The sequence below is a fragment of the Scomber japonicus genome, chromosome 1, assembly GCF_027409825.1.
Source record: "Scomber japonicus isolate fScoJap1 chromosome 1, fScoJap1.pri, whole genome shotgun sequence".
NCBI lineage: Eukaryota > Metazoa > Chordata > Actinopteri > Scombriformes > Scombridae > Scomber > Scomber japonicus.
The window spans coordinates 2,481,310-2,501,011 of NC_070578.1; the positions used below are offsets into that span (position 1 = coordinate 2,481,310).

At 38.8% G+C, this 19,702-nt stretch overlaps 1 protein-coding gene across 1 annotated transcript in view; it reads right to left on the minus strand.

The window, feature by feature from the left end:
• il16 (interleukin 16) overlaps positions 1–19,702 on the minus strand; it is a 60,801-nt gene that overhangs the window by 16,147 nt on the left and 24,952 nt on the right. The window contains exons 6-16 of the mRNA XM_053322067.1: positions 17,787–17,927; positions 17,500–17,605; positions 15,990–16,138; positions 13,024–13,134; positions 12,617–12,731; positions 11,573–11,646; positions 9,224–9,473; positions 5,287–5,404; positions 3,524–3,656; positions 960–1,047; positions 360–595 (exon numbers count right to left, since the gene is read on the minus strand). Coding sequence (XP_053178042.1) covers positions 360–595; positions 960–1,047; positions 3,524–3,656; positions 5,287–5,404; positions 9,224–9,473; positions 11,573–11,646; positions 12,617–12,731; positions 13,024–13,134; positions 15,990–16,138; positions 17,500–17,605; positions 17,787–17,927 — 1,521 coding nt within the window. The remainder of the gene's footprint in view (positions 1–359; positions 596–959; positions 1,048–3,523; positions 3,657–5,286; positions 5,405–9,223; positions 9,474–11,572; positions 11,647–12,616; positions 12,732–13,023; positions 13,135–15,989; positions 16,139–17,499; positions 17,606–17,786; positions 17,928–19,702) is intronic.

Sequence of the window (19,702 nt, forward strand, 5' to 3'; positions counted from 1 at the left end):
CAGAAGCTGAAACACAGTGAAATGTTTGAACTGTAAATAAAAGTGCAGAGTTTCCAGCCTGCGTCAGACGATGCTGAGTTTACTGACTCATTATTAAAAACCAGGATGTGATGTGTGAACTATCATCATCTTAACTCGCTCAGCACTAATATTAAAATAATACATTTATTAAGTCAAATGGACAATAAATGCAGCATGTTTCTAAAGTTTAAAAAAATCATTTTAATATTCGTGATTTCCATTTTGACCCAAAAAATCGTGATTATGATTCTTTCCCTAATCGAGCAGCCCTTGGACACACTCTTTTTTTTTCAACATTGTGACTGCAGAGTGGAACATACAGATATAGAGCTGAGTACCTTGGCTGTGTCCAGGCTGTGGACACGTGCTGATGGGTTGTGGTGTGTGTTGTGTGTGTTGTGGATGTTGTGCATGGTGAGGCAGCGGTTGGGGTGGTGGTGGCTGCTGGTGCTGTCGCTGCAGAAGCGGGTCATGGTCTTCTGAGCCCGTTGGACCGTCAGCTGACTGAAGCTTCGCTCCAGACACCGCTCGCATCTCTGCCGGGTGTGAGAGCATGAGTCCAGGCGACGCAGCCCTGCAAAGAATAGAATATCAACTTTATAATCATATTAAAATGAACTGATTCTAATGTACAGGCTCAGTAATAGATGTAATGGGAGTAAAAGGTTTTTTTTAAACCCTTCTGCATCAGGTAGCCTATAGAGTAAACTGTACTGCTTTATTAAGCATTTTGAATATGCACTGTACACCAGCATACTGTTCCCAATATGACAAAAAAAAGAATCAGTTTTGAGGAATAATATGAAAAGTTGATACATTATCTTGATATGATGCATCATTTGATCATATTTATGCTCTATAAGGAAAGTGCTGAAAGGTCCAGACCACCCAAGACCCTGAACAGGAATGAATATATGAGAAAAAACTAAATATTGTACCATCGATACTCCACTGGCTCTTGTCCTTTCTCAGTTTGCTGTTTTCCACTGCTTGAGCTATTGCATCGTTCAGCTGATGCTCGGATACCTGTGACATACAGAGAGCATTACATCAGCTGCTGTTGTTGAGAATGAAAACATATTGATGCATCAATAAAAATACATAAGTGAGTCTTTCATTAACATGTTCAAACATACTGTAGTTTATTTTAACTTAATCCCCCACACGCAGAAATACTCAGTACCAAATGTGTACTCATCCGCCACTGAAAATAGTTCTTTAAAAAAAGTGCTATTTCCTCCTGTTTGTGTAACCATTACTGCCTTTTAAAGACCATACTGTATATTTGTGAGCTGTTTTTAACCCTTACATACTGTTCAGGGTCTAATTTGACCCATTTTTACATTCGAGGGAAGAAAAAAACACCTTAAATTTTTTTTCTTTTAGCCAGGAATTTGATGACTTATCCTGAAGTGACCCAGATTATGTAACAAATTGTAATATTTCAGTTTCAAGTGTTTTTATTAGAGCACGTTGAATACAGTTACACATAGTATACACAGTATACACACATCTGTGTGCATAGAGTACAGGTCATAGTGCACTTTGTTTTTTTTCCTTATAACATAATAGATGAAAGAAACAGATATAAATTGTGAAATGCAAAATACAAAGAAATAAAAATAGCTAAGAATGAAGATAAAAGATAAAATTGTAATTATTCAACTTTCTAAAAATATTTGTGCACATTTATTCACATTTATTAAAGGCTGACGATGATTTGTGATCCCAAAAATGAGTATATACATTAATTATGAGGGGATCCTGTGAAATGCTCAAATATGAACAGTGTGTACCACAGACAGCGTAGGGAAGTCAAAAAGTATTGGACAAACAAATTATATTTGTTGATTAAAAAAACTATAACAATGTTTATGTCACAGAATATAACAGCCTGATAGAAATCTACCTGATTAGTATCATATGTGAACAGAATGAGTCAGGGCCTAAAATGAACCATGTGGTACTTCACATATGATGTGTGCAAAGGACAGAAAAAGTGTTGTAGGTAAAAAGCAAACCAACAACCAACCACATGCTAGATAAAGTGTAAGAAACAGAATGTAAAGGTAAGGCAAAGAAGAGACTTCCTTTCCACTGAGGACTCCTCAGACAGAGACACATTCACTTACAGTTCACATTCTAAACTTTTGCTCTTAGGTTGATACTAGTTTTTTTGACACAATATTTAAAAATTCTGCAAATGTACTTGTGAATACATGATAAATGTAATTTGTCATGTCATGTTGAGAAAAAGATGTACACACTGAACAATATTTAGAACGTAAACCTAAAACCTAAAACTGAAACTAAAAAAAAAAAAGAAATAATCTGAAAGATTTCATAGACTATTTTGGTTGAGAGTCAAAAACCTCCAGAGCTCCAGCATCAGCAGGGTCTGAAGACTACAAGTTTGAAAAGTAAAAGAATATGACGCTGTGGAGTTAGGAAAAAGCTGCACATTACACACCTGTCAATCAAACTATTAATGGTTGAGTAGCATTGTGGGTAGTGTAGGCATCAGATTTTGGCATGTGTGGAATAGAAAAGGAGCGCACTTCTGCTGCATTAATTTAGATCCATTGTTAAAACTGTTCATTGTGAGTCTGACCAATGTTATAGTCTGTAGATGACTCTATTCAGTAACAGAACACTGGGCATTTATATCCAGTGATTCAAAAAACATTTTTATTAGCCAAGCTAGAGGTATGGCTCTATGGCAGTGTCACTTTAGACTAAACTGAAATATTTCAACAATAACTGGATGGATTGCCCTGACATTTTATATAGACACTAATGTTTTTAGATGATTAATATTACTATGGAGGTTCAAATTTGTGTTTATAGATGATGATATCTGATGTTATTTGGTCATCTTTTTACCACATACCTGCAAAACTTGTTGCTAATTAGCAGCTCAAAGCACCACTGTGAGTGAGTACGACCCCTGCTTGCTGCTAGCATGTCTGTAGACTCTTACTCTTGTTTAAAACCTCATTTATAACCTATACTGTATAAATCACCACTACAACCATAAACCTCCACTGATGGCCATTGAGCTGCACCAATGTTGTTAAGGATGTTACATAACTTGCTAGAGAGCATAATCATAAGCAGTTGCTGCCTGTTGCTGTCAATCATCAATCACCTTGACTTTCAGCTTCACAAGCGTGTCTGCAACCTAACCCAGCATCAACTGGGAGGATTTCCTGAAAACATCTGAAAGGAAACAGCTTCCCACTTTTAATGAGCTGAGGCATACACAGACTATGACAACCATACTCACATTTACACACAGGTTTGGACAAAAGCCAGAACGCTAAGTGAGAAGCCAGATAGAGTCCATGCCAACAGCACAGAGGACCACATTTGAACTCGTGAGGCAACATTACAGCTGAGGAACAAATGGCTTTACTCTGTAAGCTCATAAATCTGCCAGAAAATGTGAGTGTAGTGTTGGCACTGGCGCTATATAAATACAGACAGTGGAGATGTGGCGTACTTTTGGGTCGGGGTGTCGACTGATGATGACCTGGACTGGACCTGGTGTGCACTGGCTCAGGACTGTGTACACGTCATTTAGCGCCATGTTGTAAACCACAGTGTCGTTGATCTCCATGATTTCATCCCCACACCTAAATGGTAGGGAGGGAGAGTTCAGGCAAAAGGTTTGGAAAGAAAGAAAAAAAATAGCACAAGGAGGACAAATGTGAAACAATCATACTTTTGATTGTTTCCAATACAGCTGGTCAGATAATTCATACACAATCAATGACTTGGTAGTGTCACTCAGCTAGATGAATGTGCTCCTCCACATATTATATCAATATGTACACCGAGGTGAAGTTAGTTTGATATTGGATATTCGGATATTGGACAGATATTCAAAATAAGGAACTGTGTAAATGGTAAATGGTAAATGGACTGTACTTATATAGCGCCTTTCTAGTCTGTGCGACCACTCAAAGCGCTTTACATGACAAGTCATTCACCCTTTCACACACATTCATACACTGATGGCAGGGGCTACCACGCAGGGGGCCAACCTGCTCATCAGAGGGATCTAACCATTCATTCACATTCACACACCGTTGGCACAGCAACGGGAGCAATTTGGGGTTAAGTGTCTTGCCCAAGGACACATCGACATGTGGACTGGAGGAGCCGGGAATCGAACCACCAATCTTCCAATTGGAGGACGACCGCTCTACCTCCTGCCCACAGCCGCCCCTATGTCTTTGTTTTCAACAAAGACATAGGGGGGGCCCCTGTGTCTTTTTTTTCAATACCTCCCAAGCCATGTGACCTAATGAGTCCAAACCAATGCAGAATAGTTCTCCTATGTAGTACCAACCACACACACCTTTATTTACACCCATGTTATGCACACTCTATTTTATATGATTTTTTTAAGGAAAATACATTATTTCCTATAAGGAATTGTCTCTTTTTTCAATACCTCCCAAGCCATCTGACCTAGTGACTCCAAACCAATGCAGAATAGTTCTCCTATGTAGTACCAACCACACACATCTCAATATGAAATAATAATTTGCATCCTCTATTTTTTTTAAGAATCCCATTCATTTCTTATGGAAAACAGCTTTTTGCTCAATAGCTTCCATGTTATGGAACCCAAACACCCGAGACCAATGTAGAACTGTGCTACTACGTGGTACTAATAAGACACACCTCTGTATGAAATAATATTTTGCATCCACTATTTTATTTATTTATTTTTTTTAAAGAATCCTAATCATTTCTTATGGAAACCGTTTTTTCCTATCATCATTATCATCAAAGGGGGGTGACAGATGATAATAAAAATCAATGGTTTCATATAAGTTGGCTATAACTCCAACTATAGGCGTAAGTCTAAATAGGCCTACAGTGTAAAACACACTAGGTCACATGGCTTGGTAGGTATTGAAAAAAGAGACAATTCCTTATAGGAAATAATGTATTTTCCTTTTAAAAAATCATATAAAATAGAGTGTGCATACAATGGGTGTAAATAAAGGTGTGTGTGGTTGGTACTACATAGGAGAACTATTCTGCATTAGTTTGGACTCATTAGGTCACATGGCTTGGTAGGTATTGAAAAAAAAGACACAGTTCCTTATTTTGAATATCTGTCCAATATCCGAATATCCAATATCAAACTAACTTCACCTCGGTAATATGAACCTGACATTACCATTTTTTTAATCTGGCCTATGCTTGGCTTCTTTAGTTCCAGTTTAGAATAGTTTTAGAACATCTTACCGGAGTCTACCATCCATGTGTGCTACAGATCCAGGAGAGAGTGTATGGATGTAAATCCCAGGGCATCCGTCACCAGATGGAACGCAGCACAGTCCGATGCCCAGACCGACACCAGCCTCTGAAACATTAGACATGCATAGTTAAGTTTTTTATGAATATAGTTCCTCTTTTAGATTTAGCTTTTGCACTACAGTTAACCACAACAAAGAAAAACTAGCTAATAATGTTTTCATTATTGATTCATCAGTCATGTAGTCTACACTACATGACATACAATATTAAAGATGATGACAAATGACAACGTATTTTACAACACCACCTGTGGGTAAGTGGCCTCCAGCCAGCAGTAGGGCTGGACGATTATGGCAAAAATCATAATCCCGATTATTTTGATCTATATTGAAATCGCGATTATAAAACACGATTATTCATAGATGTGTAAACGTAAGCATTTATTGAACCACCAGAACTCAACTTGAAATATATTTGAACAGCACAACCAGAAATCAATTAAAATCAAGAAATATATATATAATGATAATTGGAAATAATAATAGCAATATGTAAAAACAATAAATAAAAATAAATAGCCAAAACCTACCAAAACAACAAACCCCTGGCTGCCAAGCTTATTAAACAAATTGGTCGTGTTGCCATGGTGTGCACTGCGTCAAGCAGTTCACACGCTCTCACGCCACACCTGTCATTTCTCACGCACAGACATTAATATATTATGTAATCCATACATCCCAACTCTCTGCATATTGATAGCGGCTCCCTGACGCCCGCAAATGAGACACAATCTCCCGGAGTCTGGAGCGAACGAGCAAGAGCGCGCGCTAGAGAGTGACTGCGGGTGCTTGTGTGTGTGTGTGTGTGTGTGTGTGTGACTATCAATGCAGCGCGTGTGAGAGTGCAGCGTCCTGACAGCTGTGTGATGTGGACAACTTTCTAACAGCAACCATTAACAACTATGTCAATCCCAGGAAGCAGACGGATCCTTCTGGGCTTGAAGAGGCTAACCACGGATGATTCAAGCTGGCAAAGCCAAGTCCTTGGTAACTAAAACTGGTTTATGGTTACTTGACCTAAGAATACAGGGATTCCAGTAACCTGAAAGTTTCCCACGCTGACACTGAGGTGAGAACTGGAAGGAAGTGAAGGGCACAGTGGACTGGGGGGAATCTCGGCTCTGTCTCGGAATGTTGCTGGGATCCATGGCAGTTGGCCAAGCATGGTTTAGGAAGCATTCCAACAACCCACTACAACAAAGCCAAGGCCAAAGAGAGGCAAGACCTGTTCCAGAAAGAAAGAAGACCTGGGGTTGAGGAGCTGAGTGAAAGCCAGGTGGTGGGGATGGAGCAACAAATAAGATGGAGAAAGGCAATGGAACATAGATCTAATGGTCCAAGTTGTGGAAGGATGACCCATTCCACATCAATTATCTCATCATTCCCAGCCGATCAAACCTTATTTGTTGGGGCAAAGTCAAAGCACCAACATGTCCCTTGTGTCAAGGAAGAGGAACACTGGAGCACATCAGCTGTCTTAAATCACATTTGTGAGTGCAAGAAACACATTCAGATCCCCAACTGGAAGCCTAGGCAGGTTTCCTCAAAAAAGCACAGATGACTGGCAGACTGAGATTCTTTGAAGAAATTGTGGAGAACACTGTGCTATTCTCTGATTTATGGTAGGTCACTCAACAGTCTTGATAAGTGTTGCTCAAAAGAATTTAAAGAGACAATGTTTTCAATTTATGCTTCGGCAAAAGGTTTCAGGCATCTCCATGGTAACCAGACACTATCCTTCAGCTTAGTTACATTACATCATCCCGACTGGAAGTAATCAAACAAGGATGTAGGAGCCATATATATGATTTCATTGAGTGGTAGTACTCCTCCCAAGCGCTAGGGGGAGCACGGTAAAAGGCCGGCTGGGCACAGATAAAAAGGTCCAGCCAGGTGTGTGCTGATGGTGAGAAAAAGATTTTTGACTGTGCTCAGGAGCAAAGGGCTGTTTCCTGTTTTGCTTATTGTAAATTTATGTAATGGAAATAAAATTGAAACCTGCGTACACGTCAGATGAATCGGATCCATTAGCCTCCAGTAGTGCTAAAAGTACAGGGCATAGTCACTACAAAGGATGTTACAAGTTATTAAAAGCTACAGAGCAAAATATCATGAAGGTAGTTCAGTGAAAACTAATCCTATGACACCAGGTGATCGGAGATTGGAGATGTCCTACTAACTGTGTAGTTAGTATTTTTGAGAACGGTGGTGAGAACAGCCACTAACAAACCTACGGCCCTTGCAAAATTCTCTGGCTACTTTTTTTTTTTTTTTGGGGGGGGGGGGGTTGTCGATAATTTGTCAAAAGGAGTCTTATCAAAAGTTTCGAGTGACCTACCATGAATCTGCCTGAAGGTGGCGGTCAGTCTACAGTGCCCTGAGAGGCCAGCAAGAGAAAATAGGGGAAATATGCAGCGCTGATGGAGGAGCACCACAGACTAGAGTGACCTGTTTAGTGCATGCCTATTGAAGTGAGGAGTAGGGGCTATTTGCAAAGCCTCCTGGGTATCTCTGGTGTACATAAAAGAAAAGACAGTGAAAGCTTCAAGATGGCTCTGCATCAAGAGGGATAAGCTATGGACTACTGGCTCCTAGACACAGGACCCCAGGTGGGTCTCCTGGGTGAGAGTGTCTGAAGTGGAAAGACCCGACTGGATGTATGTGACTATCATGGAGCACAGCAATCAAAATGTACACAGAATTAAGTTATCCTATGAAAGCAATGTACATTAAAAAATGAAATATATATTCTAAGTGAGTAGCGCTGCTACAAGTTTATAGTTTAAATTGAAGAGAATGAAATTAAATGTACTATATATTGACCAGGAATGTGGAGGACTTGTGTAAACATCAATAATAATAATACTAACACAAGTTGCATTAATGTAACATGACATGTTAGGTCAAAAATCACTGATCATAGATGTGATGAAGACTGATATATCTCATCTCAGAAACTACACATTTCGAACATATGAGATACAGGGGTTTGATGACCAAAAGATGATATTGGTTGCATTACAGGAAGTGTTTTTTTTAAAGTTCTTAAATAAATATGTGTTCTGAGTTTGACATACCACAGAAAAGTGTGTTGTTAACCACCCTGTCAAATTTGAATGATTAAAAAAATTGCCAAATATATGAAATTGGTCTTCAAAGTTGTGTAAAAATTAGCCTCTTTCTCTGCTCCCAAACGCTGTGGGAGTGCCCGCCGAGTTCGTTGAAACCCCGCCCCCTACCAAGTGTCACCTGTCAATCAAAGTCACCACCTCTACCCAAAACATGGACACTACTCTGAGAGCTTTCTGCCGCTAGCTCAGCTCCTAGCTTGGCGGCTATCTCGGCGGTTAACTCAGCTAACTGGCTAACTGTAGACTGTAGTAGTAGTAGTGTTAGATGTAGTAACTGGCCACTAGGCAGGTTAACCACTGAGAAGAGCGGACTCCCAGTCTTATATAGTAGGGGAGGGACCAAGGGTACGCCACTACATCATAGCGTACCCCTTTTTTGAAGGCTCAGAAAATGAGGAAAAATGAGAGGGTGAGAAACAGTTTAAGGCTTTATCTCCACAATTCAGTGCTGCATAGTTATCAGCCTTCTCACATATTTTCTGTAACCATTTTCCAACATGTATAATATGTTTAGAAGTAAATAAATGAATTGACTTTAAATCTTTCTTGTGAATCCCTCAATGTGCAAGAATAAGCCTTTATAAATGCTTGTTTTGTCAACTTAAAAAACAAGTGAATAACATTATAATATTCCATTTACGATCATATAAAACTAAGCAAAGCCAAGCAACTCTTCCCATTAGAGAAACTAACTGCTAACTAATAACTAGACTGTATGTAGTTTGTATAGCTGACCTTTCTGTAGGATCATCTCCATCATGATACGGTCCCTGGGTTTAGCAGGCTGTCCCTGGATGCTCAGTGTGTTACTGCAGGTGTTGTTCAGGTAGTTGTAGTCTCCCATGTCAGCACTGACCCGGGCCATGCCTGTGGTGGAGCTGAGGGAGCGAGACCTGCACAGCTGAGCTACCTGAGCCTGACCACACAGGGCCCCCACACGTAGGCTGGTCCTCACCACCAGAGTCAGCAGGCCCTTTTTGATTTGCTGCCAGACATTTCAAAACACAAAAGAAAACTTAAAAAAAAAAAAAAAAGTTTGACCCTTTGATATAACCAGGAAAGGAATAAAATCTCTAAGGGGCCCTTAGAGGTTGATCCTGTAATGATATGAGCAGTGGGCCCCTACTGACCGCTCTTGCTGTTGTTGGAACTTGATTAACCACAAATGATCTGTGATGATAGTCTGTCTCATGCACATGGGTCAGAGGATACACAATCCTGGTAATGGCTTCACACTGTTCCATTAATCTACAGGCAGGGTTGGGAACTTGTAATAGGTTATTAAAAATATAATAAGTAATGTAACTATTTCAATGACTTAATCAAAGCAATGTAACTAATTACATTTGATGACTTTTCTAATGTTCTAACCAATGTTTCCAGCTGTTAAGGTAAATGTTCTCATTTACTGTTCTTCATGGATACTGACATGATTTATAAGAGAGATCATTTCTCATAAATCAACATTTATCTCTCATTGTAAAATGTATTCATTAGTTCATGTAGATTTATGAATATAAAATAAAGAGATTTGATGAATAAAGAGGGATTAATTGGTACTGTGACACCATTCACCACATCATGATTTATTTACTAAATATAAAAAATATTGATTTCAAAGAATTAAAAACAGCAATATATGTTCAATATTAAAACATGAGTAAATATTAAAGGTGTGACTTCAGATGTAACCTCCCTTTTCATCAGTGACTGTAATTTAATGATACATTTTTTCTTACATTTACTTACATTTATTTTGTCATTATATCATGTAACACTGTCGAAAGGAACTAGTTACTCCTCCACACTGTCTACAATGCGTTTCCAACAAAGTCAGAGAAGAAGAATACTGTAAGCTAGTCTGCATGGATTGAAACAACGCAGGATTCAAGCGTTTCATAAAAATATATTTTCCAAATGTTTTAAGAGGAAGGAAATGGATTTGATACATTTGTTAAAATGTCAAGGACACACACAGTAAATACAACTTTAGTTTGTTTGTGAGGAAACTCTACAGGACACCCTCAACTAAACCTCCCTCTGCTTTCACTCTTTACATGTAAACTGACAGCTTACATAGCTTTTCTTCTACCACTACTTAACTGTTTCCATCTCATACTCTTTAAATCAACTGTTTTCAGCACTTTGTCATTAACTGAAACTTCAGCTCATTGCAGTGATTAACCTTCAACATACACATCAACTCATTTCATCACTTCCTCTTTACCTGCCAGCACAGCTCTAATATGTCAAAGCGTTCAGTGTTTCTAACTAACTGTTACTGCCATAAAACATCTCACCAGCAAATAAATGAACACTTTAACTTGTTTACATTCCTTCAAAAGCTCTTATGACTCACCATGCTTGAGCCTGTGTTCATTTTCTAATATTTTTTACCACACTGTGGACAACATACTGGAATGGCTTTTCAGAATAAGGCCATCAAAGTACAGCCTGTAAATGATCAGAGGAATATATCAGTTATCTCTAACAATCAAAAACTAAATATGATCTGTCTCATGCAGGATGGAATAGCTGTTGTACTGTATGGCATTGTTGTATAATATGGCATTAGACTGGACAGTTCTATTTTTCTGGTATTCCATTGGACAATTTATATAAATTTCTGGAAAAAATAATCTTAGGTGGCCTTTTTTGTCTGTATAATGAAGGAGCCATTATTATTTAAAATGAGAGATCTGAACACTAAATTAAAATTTTCCAGTTGTAGTTATAAAGTTAACTGACATCCTACAGTCAAATTATGCAGGTGGACATTTTTGCTTGGAACCCGAGACACTTGCTTTGCTTTTAGGAAAAGTGAACTATTGCTACTATTGCTGCCAAACAACCAGGTGCTTAAATAACCAAGAACCAAATGTCTTCTATTTATTCAACCAACATGTGTAGGACAGAGCCTTCATCAGGCTGCTTTACAGAATGTATCACAATATACCACTGATACAAAATATACACAATTCCCAAATTCTACAGTCTTCATTTATTTAGCTTCTAAGATTATACATCCTGAGCAACCCTTTCCTCTTCATATCTGTTGTTAGTATCATAATGCAGTTGCCTTACTTTGAACTTGTACAGGGCTTCATCGTGACTCAAACCATGCAGTGACTCTCCATTCAGCTCCAGTATCTCATCACCTACACACACACACACACACACACACACACACACACACACAGAGAAGAGTCACATCACATCACATCATTAGAATATCATATACAGAACTCATATGGAGTATTATGTCTCACACTTCCCATATCTTTATGAATGAAAGTAAATCATATGTTTTAAGTTTAATACAACTATAATCTATAACAGTGTATACATTCCTAAAGATGTATACAGTTTGTTCCAGTAAAACTCTAAATAGCATAGCAAGTGACCTTCTGCTTAAATTGTACCATGTGAGTATCATATTATTGCAGGGTGATTTAAGTAAGCATGGTTTAACACCCGGTTTACCAGCTGTGCTTCACTGCCTACTCTAGTTGAAAGTATTCTATTACACTTCTACATCAGCAGAAAAGTTAAAAGCTCAACCACTGGAGGTGCACCAAAAAAAAAAAAAAATCTTTACCTGTGCTGGGCTAAAGTATATTTACTATATATCTTCAAATATACTTCATATTGTATTTTTTTCAGTGTGAATGTACACTGAACATAGTTGGTACATAACATGTTGTTGAGACACAGCATAATTACTGCTAAATGTAAAACCTGTCATTTTCTGTGATACACATCATAAATACATAATTTTAGCTACAGCAAAAAATCAGAAGAATTAATGCATAGTTTCAGATGTTATCAAATCTGTCTGACTGACTACATTCTAACAGCCAGGTGTAGGTTTGCTGTCATTACTACTAAAGCCATGCTCACAGTTAAGTTTGAGGTAAACTTTTCTCTTGTCAGATTCAATATGTTTATTGTTCATGTGTTTACCGTATCCTTGAATGAACTGGAAATTCATGTGTAACAGTAGTCTCATTCACTGTGACAAAGATTAGATTACTCAGTGTGTCTATGTTTGTGTGTGTGTGTGTGTGTGTGTGTGTGTGTGTGTGTGTGTGTGTGTGTGTGTGTGTGTGTGTGTGTGTGTTCCCTCACCCTCCTGCAGTCTTCCATCAGCAGCCGCTGCCCCTCCAGGGAAAATGGTCTTGACATAGATCCCCATTGGTCCGTACATGCTGTCCCTCCCACCCACTATACTGAAGCCCAGACCCTGGAACATCATCATCCAACACTACATCATTAAACAACACTGACAATTAATCTTATCACATATATTGTCACAATCATAAGTGTAATTATTATCAAAGGAGCAGTTTACCATTTTACTGTGTTTATCACAGTATAAAGATCAGAAAAGTTAACAGATCAGAGAACTTAACAGATGTTATCCAGTTGTTATCATGCTCTGTGAGAAAACTGCTGTTGTCAAATTTTAAAAGGGACAAAAAGAGATGATTCATATAATTAAATGAACAGTTTTGGTGTTCATGTGTACTTCCTACCTTGCCGTGGCCCTTCATCAACACAATGTTACAGATTATGAAGGCTTGAACATTGCTGCAGGAGTGTACCAGCTGGGCAGAGCTGAGAGAGCGTGATGGGCGGTGTATAGGCTGAAGAGGAGCAGAAACACACACAAACACACACACACACACACACACAAATATGTGACATACCATCTTGTACAGGACTTTGGTGATCCCCCCACCAATGCACCATGATGTCTGCATACAACCTCACAGAACTACTAGCATGGCTGTAGACTCTTGGTAGAAGTTTAATTGGACATAATGCAAAGGACATGATGATTACAGTTCATTATGAGTTCACAGATGGAAGTTGATTGGCGTTTTCATTTGTGTTACTTAAATTAATACTGTAAGGATCAAAATCTAACTTATACCTGCATTAACTGATTTTTTTGGCCACTTAGGGGGAGCAGAAACATTTTAAGTTTATATGTTGAACTCAGCAAACATCCAGCAGTTACAGAGCAACATTAACTTTCATCTGGAATCAAGCTTACTGAAACTCAGTATAAAGCTCTGTAAAGCTGAGGGGAGCTGTTGAGTAGAGCCCAGCCAATATGAGATTTTTTAAACCAACAGTGGAAAAATTCACCATGGCCAATATGGTAAATGTATAAACTGGAATGAAAATAGATGGATTATTCACTGATTTTGCACTGATGACTACGCAAAGAGGCTGCTTTATTAAACAAGTAACTAAAAAAGTATATTTAACATTATACATTCAGCACAAAATAAAGAATAAATAATTGAACTACAATCAGAAATGCTTTTTTTTCTTGCTTATCAAGGAATTGTTATGTTTGTCTATATTTCACTGTCCATGTAGAACTCTAACAGTTACTAACAATAACTCTGCTGCCATGTTAAGAGATGAAGAGCGACAGGTGTTATTGATGAAAACGTTCCATTATGGAAAATAAGTAACAGCTGTTATTCAGTTGGAGGATAAACTGAACTGTGAGTCCTGAACTAAACCTTTTGGTGTGAATATATGCTCACACATTAGCTTCCATTTAGCTGACGAGCTATGAGAGTAGCTAGCTCATTAGCTAATGTGGCTAATGGCTAATGTGGCTAACGAATATCAATCAATCTTTATTTATACAGCGCCAAATCACATCAAAAGTCATCTCAAGGCACTTTACACATAGAGCAGGGGGTATTCCAGAAAGGAGGTTCAACACACTTACTCTGAGACTACGTTTACACGTGCCCAGCTATTTTCAGAAACGGACATTTCACCCTCTCCATTTACAAAAAAAACTGCGTGCACACACTAGTCCGTTTTCAGAAAAGTTTCCGTTTACACTAAAGGCTAAAGATTTATACTTCTGCGTCGGAACGACGGCGTACCTACGCAGAGCTCTCTGCGTCGATGCAGACCCCTATGCCGTAGCCTGACGTGCACCTCCAAAAAATCCTAACTACATGTCAACCATAGACTGTAAAAAGAATGGACGTAGCACCCGTGACGTCACCCATTGGTTTGGGGGAGTGTATTTTGTGCATAGACTGTAAAAAGAAATGGCCCACGATGTCAACCCGTGTATATATGTCGTCAAGAGCAGCTCAAGCCCACGTTAGCCAATCAGAATCCCGCATAGCAACAACAACGTCACTTCATTCCTCCACATAATACAACACTTGTATTTGCAAATGCAAACAAATACAAAGGGATTGCACCAGCATAAATGCGACTGCTATTCTGCATGCATCCATGATCACCATAGATTGTAAACATAGACTGTATAAAAGAAATGTATTTATTTATTTATTTAACCCAGGAGCAGTTTCCGGATCCCAAATCCCCGTTTTTCTCTGTGTACATGCAAACATGCAAACAGAGTTTTCCAAAATCTCCACTCTGGCCGGAGTTTTTAAAAAGCATCGTTTTCAGGGGTGAATTCTCCATTTGCGTCTAAACGGAGGGTGCAAACGATGATTAATGTCTCTGTTTTTAAAAATAACCGGGTACGTATAAACGGGGCCTGAGATGGAAAACTGAGTATGTTCACCTTGAGTTTGGCGCGTGCACGACCACTATAAAAAGCCATCATCAATGGAACCCCGATACCTTGATTCACCATGGCAACTACTAAGAAAACAAGCTCGAGTTACATCACCTCACTGTAACTGGACCTCCCCCTGCAGGCCTGTGGTGAATATGAACATATATTTCACAAAAAGTAACACCGCTGCAGACGCTAAGAAGAGAGAAGCGGCATGGGAGAAAATTGCTGCCCGAGTCAATGTTTAAGTTTTAATACACCACTCCACTGACTAACATACCTCACTTAAAATTGTAGCATGCAGATGAAAAAGTGGTGTAACGCATTTGGAAGCAGCTAAAAATGAAATAAAAAAACATAATTCAGTAAATTAAGGCAGATTTTGCTGGGCTATGATTGCACTTCGCTTTGATTTTATTCATAGTTGACGTAGGCTATTAAACAAAGTAAATATTAAAAAAAAAAATCCTAAAAATAAGATTAACAAGAAGACAGATATGGCCGGAGAATGCTAAGAAATGATTGAGTGTAATGAACAGTGATACCGTTCTAACAGATATTCATCTCTGAATGAAAGCACATCCAATTGAGCCCTGAATACATCTCTAGACATAAGGCATTGAGAGTTAATTCTGCCTCGATATCTATCAGATTGCGAAGAAAGAAAGGGACAACCTATGTCTGGCAGCTTGCTTCAGGTAAGAGGAGACAGGTAGAAACTCAGGGTTCCTTAAAGAAATGTTCACAGAGCCAGTTACCATGGTGACTGACTCTGAGTTTCAGTTACCTCTCTTTCTGGAACGGATAACACAGAGTTTCCTCATCTCAGGGTTAACTTACTCTGAGTTCCATATAACCCGCTTTCTGGAATACCCCCAGGTGTGATCTGTAATGCATTCTTCTTATAATGTCAGATAAATCTAATACCTGTGTAGTGGTGAGAGGAAACTCCAGCTGCTGGGACAGAGACTTCCTGTTTCCATATAAATTCCCATTTCCATGAGGATGACTGGAGTACAGCTCTGGTGTCTTCATGATGATGCTCTCCAGATCGCCAATCCAGTAAGGATGAACACCTGGTTATAAACACAGTGTCGTCAGAAAATAAACATCAGGATTTGAACTCAGGGACACTGACTCCTCTATTTCAGTATATAAATATGTATGCTAGTGTCTGTAGAATATTTATAACATAACTTCAAATGTGTTCAAATATGAGTTACAAGGTTTCTACCCAATCAGAAGTTATTTGGGGGACATGAGCTTCAGTGCCCAGGGGCCTCTAGGGGTACTGATGCAGTCTTGACTATAAAACAGTTAGGTATGTTTATTTTGTACTCTAGCAACATAAACTGTATACTATAATTAGTGTACCGTACATAATTAGTATATGGTTCAGAACTAAGACACAGTAGAGTTTTTAGTCATGCATGTTCAATGAGGCTGTAGTGTTTTAAATTTAACTAAATGCTAACATTAGCATGTTGATATGCTCATTGTAGCAATGTTTGCTATGGGCAACGTTTTAATTTAGCATGTTAGCATGCCAACACTTAAATGAACTCAGCTATAAAAACAAAGTGCAGCTTACATTACGATGTGTTTAGTTTGTTGGGTATTTGGACATGTAAACCAAAGTATTTGACAAATGGAAATGTTGACCTGATGATTGCACTAGAAGAAAAGTCAGAGGATCACAGTTATTACAATCAATCCTGAGTGGGAAATGTATGTCTAAATTTTAAGGCAATCCATCTGACTGCCGTGGATGAAAACATCAACCTGCTGCTGGCTGAGAGGTCAGAAGATGTATCCTCTAAGAACCTTTAAAATCAGTTTAAGTTCAAATATTGTATGACAAAACACTGAGTATTTAAGCTGTTTCACTCTGTATCCGACTGATATGCTGACAGACAGGCTGATAGGATGTAGTACAGGATGTAAAGGGGCTTCAGTGTTTCTCTCTGTTGAAATAAACACTATTGTCAAATAATCTGCCTTAATATCAACTAGTGTAACTTAACAACAACATCTTAACAACAATTTAACAACATGTAACAATAACATCTTCAATCCATTCAGTCTAATCTCACAGAGGTGGAATTGTAAGCAGTAGTGTTTCACACAATTATACCACATTTCCCAGGTGGCGTGGCTTCCTGGAACAGAGAGGATATTACTCCCTGGCCTCACACCGCCCTCACACCTCCCTGAAGACAATAATCATATTAGAAACAATTTTCCCATCACCTTCTCTCTCCTTCCGTCATCTGTGTTTGCTGCAGACTCTAAAAGCTTTAACTGTCTCCTGTTCTTTCTTCTTTCTACCCAAATGTGACCCAGTGTCACACAAAGTAAAATGCAGTCCAGTTACTGGTGTACCCCTCTGGATGGAAGATTGTATTATTGAGATAAAACTGTACAGTATGATACCCACTAGTTGAATTGGAGCGAGTCCTGTTACCAGTCATCTGTCCTGGTGGGTTCTTCTCAGGTTTCTCTGTCTCCCAGCATCTCTCCTCATTTACCTCTGGGATGGGCAACTACACACACACACACACACACACACACACACACACACACACACACACACACGCACTTGGATGAACAAATGGATTCGCATTACCTCACACATTAACTTAAAAGGGACACATAAAGATACCTGTGTGGGCTGTTTTTCTTTCATATAAGCATAAATATTAAAGTGGCAAAAGATTAATTTACCTTGAGGTGGTTGTTGTTAGCCATAACTTCTTCATCTGTGTATCCAGACAGTGACAGATGATCAGATGGAGGAATGAGAGCTGGATGCTGTGGGCTCATAGTCACACTATGAGATTGGAGAGTGTCTTCACATGAAGTGTTCTACAGCACACAATACACACAAGTAATGAGAAATAGAGTATCTTTAAGTGAATTCAGACATTTTCTTCTAAACACATTAAATAGGTCATACATGTATTTCTAAAAAAGGTGTAAAAAGCATTTCAACCATTTGGATTTTTCATTCAGGATTTAGTGGGCGGGTCTGAAAATCACTGACACGTTACCCGCCCCTGCTGCTGTAGAGGTATAAATACATTCAGCGCACACTACTACTACTACAGTCTACAGTAAGACTGAGTTAGCTAGTTAGTTAGCTAGTTAGTTAGTTAGTTAGTTAGACTGAGTTAGCCGCCAAGTTAGCTGCTGAGCTAGCCATCGGGCTAGCAGCTGAGTTAGCAGCAGAAAGCTCTCAGAGGTAGCGTCCATGTTTCTGGTAGAGGTGGTGACTTTGATTGACAGGTGACACTTGGTAGGTCCATGTTTCTGGTAGAGGTGGTGACTTTGATTGACAGGTGACACTTGGTAGGGGGCGGGGTTTCAGTGAAGTTTGGTAGCAGAGAAAGAGGCAGATTTTTACACAACTTTGAAGCCTAATTTCATACATTTGGTGATTTTTTTAATCATTCAAATTTGGCAGGGTGGTTAACAACACACTTTTCTGTGATATGCCAAACTCAGAACACATTTATTCTTACTTTACTTGACTTTAAAGTTCACTTCAGCCTAACCTCGTGCACATTTCACATCTTTGTATTGGTTCTGATGTACAATTCACAGGAATACATTTCACCAATCATTCTAATCATCCTAATAGATCACTCTGTCTAATGTGATTCTAAATCCTGCTCATCAGGGCAGCTAGTCCAAAGTGCTATACAGATCACTGGTAGTACAATAGAGTCAAGGCAGTATAGTATATTATGTAAAGTCTACTGTAGTGTAGAGTGCAGAAGAGGTAATAGAGTAGAATCAAGGCAGTATAGTATATAATATAAAAGTGAAGAGTTGTAGTATGGTATACTGTGGTAGACTGTGGTTGAATATGTAGAATATTTATTAAAAGCTATATATTTTTTTTAAAATAATACACCCACGGGGCGTTTTGACGGGTACAGAATGAAAATATTGCTTTTCCATAAAAAAAATGTAGTCTGAATTAATATTTTTAAAATGTTTTGACGGGTTCAACAATGACTTTCTGACACGTTCTGTGTACATTGTACCAGCCAATTAGCGGCCGGAATTGTGGGTTGCCAGGGTTGTCTGTTGTTCCTGCGCAGCTACTGTAGGCTGGCACTGGGTGAAACACCACCATGTTGGACTCACTAAAACCAGCGTTTTTTGCTCTCAAGTACAACTTTTCATCACAAAACTTCAAAGGTAAGACAGAATATCTGTTAGTCGCTGTAAATAAGTGGTTGTTTACCTTTGTATTCTTTGGCTGCTGGTTCACTGAGTTTTTAGCGCAATAATAGTGGTACTGTTGAAATCACCAGGGTCTTAGCTTTCATATGAGATGCTATTTGTTTGTGTACCATGAAGTATCAAAACGGTAGCAATGGAAATGTGGAGAGTAGGTTGACTTTCTGATGCTATTCGGATTTTGATATTTGATCATTAATATGCTTGGTGTTTGAGTTGTGTTTGGTGTTTGTAAAAATGACGTGCTTGTAGCGGAGTTTCTATTATTTAATTTGATGTGCAGTATGACTGTATTGCTACATAATTAGGGCAGCGTTTTATGCCTTTTGCTGCGGAGAGTCTCAAGGTCTCCTAATTGGGGGACCAACAGGTTTAACTGCTACTCCCACTGC